This window comes from Haliotis asinina, chromosome 4 (assembly GCF_037392515.1).
Source record: "Haliotis asinina isolate JCU_RB_2024 chromosome 4, JCU_Hal_asi_v2, whole genome shotgun sequence".
In the NCBI taxonomy this organism is placed as follows: Eukaryota; Metazoa; Mollusca; class Gastropoda; order Lepetellida; family Haliotidae; genus Haliotis; species Haliotis asinina.
In genome coordinates, this window is record NC_090283.1 from 41,655,168 (window position 1) to 41,657,468 (window position 2,301).

General features: G+C 46.3%; 1 protein-coding gene across 1 annotated transcript; it reads left to right on the plus strand.

The window, feature by feature from the left end:
• The first annotated feature begins 961 nt into the window (after window positions 1-961).
• LOC137280949 (uncharacterized) lies at window positions 962-1,729 on the plus strand. The gene has a single exon (XM_067812128.1). It carries the CDS (start codon window positions 962-964, stop codon window positions 1,727-1,729), a length of 768 nt encoding a protein of 255 aa, XP_067668229.1.
• Window positions 1,730-2,301: the final 572 nt, after the last annotated feature.

Below are 2,301 nucleotides of genomic sequence, written 5' to 3' on the forward strand. Positions count from 1 at the left end.
ACGTCAGCAACGACAACATCAACAACGTCAACGACGCCAACGCCAATGACGGCAACACCAACGTCAACAACACCAACGCCAACAACAACTCTCACTACTTACAAAAACACTTCTACTGCAAAATCTACTGCTGGTACAACAACAACAATAACAACAACACCTACTACTACTATTGCTGCTGCTACTACTACTACTACTACTACTACTACTACTACTGTGACTACTACCACCCCAACCACTACCACATTCACTAAAATCACAACTTCTCTTGATTCCGCTACTGCTGCTGCTGCTTCTAGTATTTGTACTGTAGCCTCCACTACTGCTGCTGCTATTGCTACTGCTAACGCTTCATTAACTTCTTACAATATTACAGCCCCCAGCTCTACCCGAAACTACGATGACGATGATGATGATGATGATGATGATGATGAAACAGAAATTACTAAACTAATAGGAGGTATTATCAGTTTACCACTTACAATAGTGATTGCAATTTCATCATTCTTCGTTTATAAAAAATGTAAGGGACGACGTCAACGTCATGTTAATGATTATCATATTGAAAGTCCGATTTATCTAAAAACTGTTCAAAGTAGTAGTGTGTAACCTATCACTTATTAATATCCATATCGTATACGTCCTATGGATCATATAAATGACATATGCCCTTCTTTTTTCTCTTTCTTTCTATTTTTGTCTCTTTTCGGTTTTTTCAGATGTGGGGTCGCTTAGAGCGACTGTGATCTCATTGGTGGTGTTTGGTGTCGTCGCGATTGCGTCTGGTGTTGCCTTCCGATTTAGGAAAGCAATACTCAGACGCTGTCGTAGACGTCACCAGCACAACTTGCATGAGCAGCCAGTGGAGCGTGCTCCAATCCCTCCTCCTCTGCCACCCCTCCCTAGACCTATCCCTTCCCAACTCCTGCTTCTATCTGCAACAAACCCTCTCGCTTTCGAAATGACTCATTCTCCCACACCCTCTCTTTTCCACACATCTGATCACCCCACTCCAGTCTCTCTTGCTCAACCCACCTCAGTCACTACCACTCTTCCCTCACCTGACCCCTCCCATGATCCAGACCTTTCCCATCTACAATCCCCGCTCCTGCCATCACCCCTCCGGATTCCCTCTTTCCCGTCAATGCTAGATGCCATTGTGTCAACACCCCCCTCCCCCGCTCGCCCCGACCCTGACTCACTCACTCCCATCAGCCACACATCAAAGTCAACACCTGCCTCCTCCGGTCGCTCTGACCCAGTGTCGGACCTGGCTGTGCTCAGCGAAACACCCGCCTCATCCTCTCGCCCAGGCCAGGCTACTCACTCACTCACCCAGGCCAGACAAGTGCCATCCCTCAGCGATCTGGCCACTGATGCTTTCTTATTTAGTCCAACCCCTAAAACCTCCACACACGCTTCGGGCTCCTCAACACACACCACCGCCATCCTTACGACCCCCATCATGTCAGCTGGTGTCTCACCACTCACCGTCACCACCACCCAAACGTCAGTGTCAACTGTCGTCACCTCTCGCCCTCCTCACCCAACGTCCATGCCAACAGATATCGGTGCCTGTCGACTTGACCAAGCGCTCCTACAAGATGATGCCGCGGATCTGGGGCGACATCTGATGGAAACAACTCCACCACCTGAGGAGGATCATGTGCGTCGGCTTGTGGGGAGACCAACACGACTGAGACGTGTGCCCGACAGATTAAATCTGTAAACAGTGAACCTGAGTGATGTGGTGAAAAAAAAAATGTCCTCTGCTAATGATGTATCCTCTATCCATGTATGTTTGTGTTTATTTCCATATTAATAGACCCAATCGGAGACTGATACTGTCGTATTTCTTTCAATAATATCTAAAATGTTGTATTACGATCGTATAGGGGACTCAAGAAAACTTGTCAGGGTCGTATTGGGGGAAATACGATAGTATGCGAGCAGTGACCCTGTGGGTATTTCCACTGAACAATTGAACAGTGTACAAAACTGTGCTGAGAGACTCATTTCATAACACCTACTACGCTGTATCTTGTTTGCTTTGGGTCTCCTCCTGACACTCACTGCAGGACAAAGAGCGTAGATTGTGACGTGCACAATATATAACATGCCCTCTTTCACAAGTAAAGGTTATCAACACAGCCATGATTTTATAAGATATTTTGTTCAAAAAATATATGGGTTATGTCAAGAGACTCTCGGGTGGTATATTTTAGACATACACGAGTAGATCCAAAGCAAACATGTTGTGAACACAACTACACGAGTGTAGCATTGATATACACGGGACAA

Excerpts from the sequence above, each read along its gene's own strand:
- LOC137280949 (XM_067812128.1), top strand. The coding sequence starts at position 962 with ATGACTCATTCTCCCACACCCTCTCTTTTCCACACATCTGATCACCCC.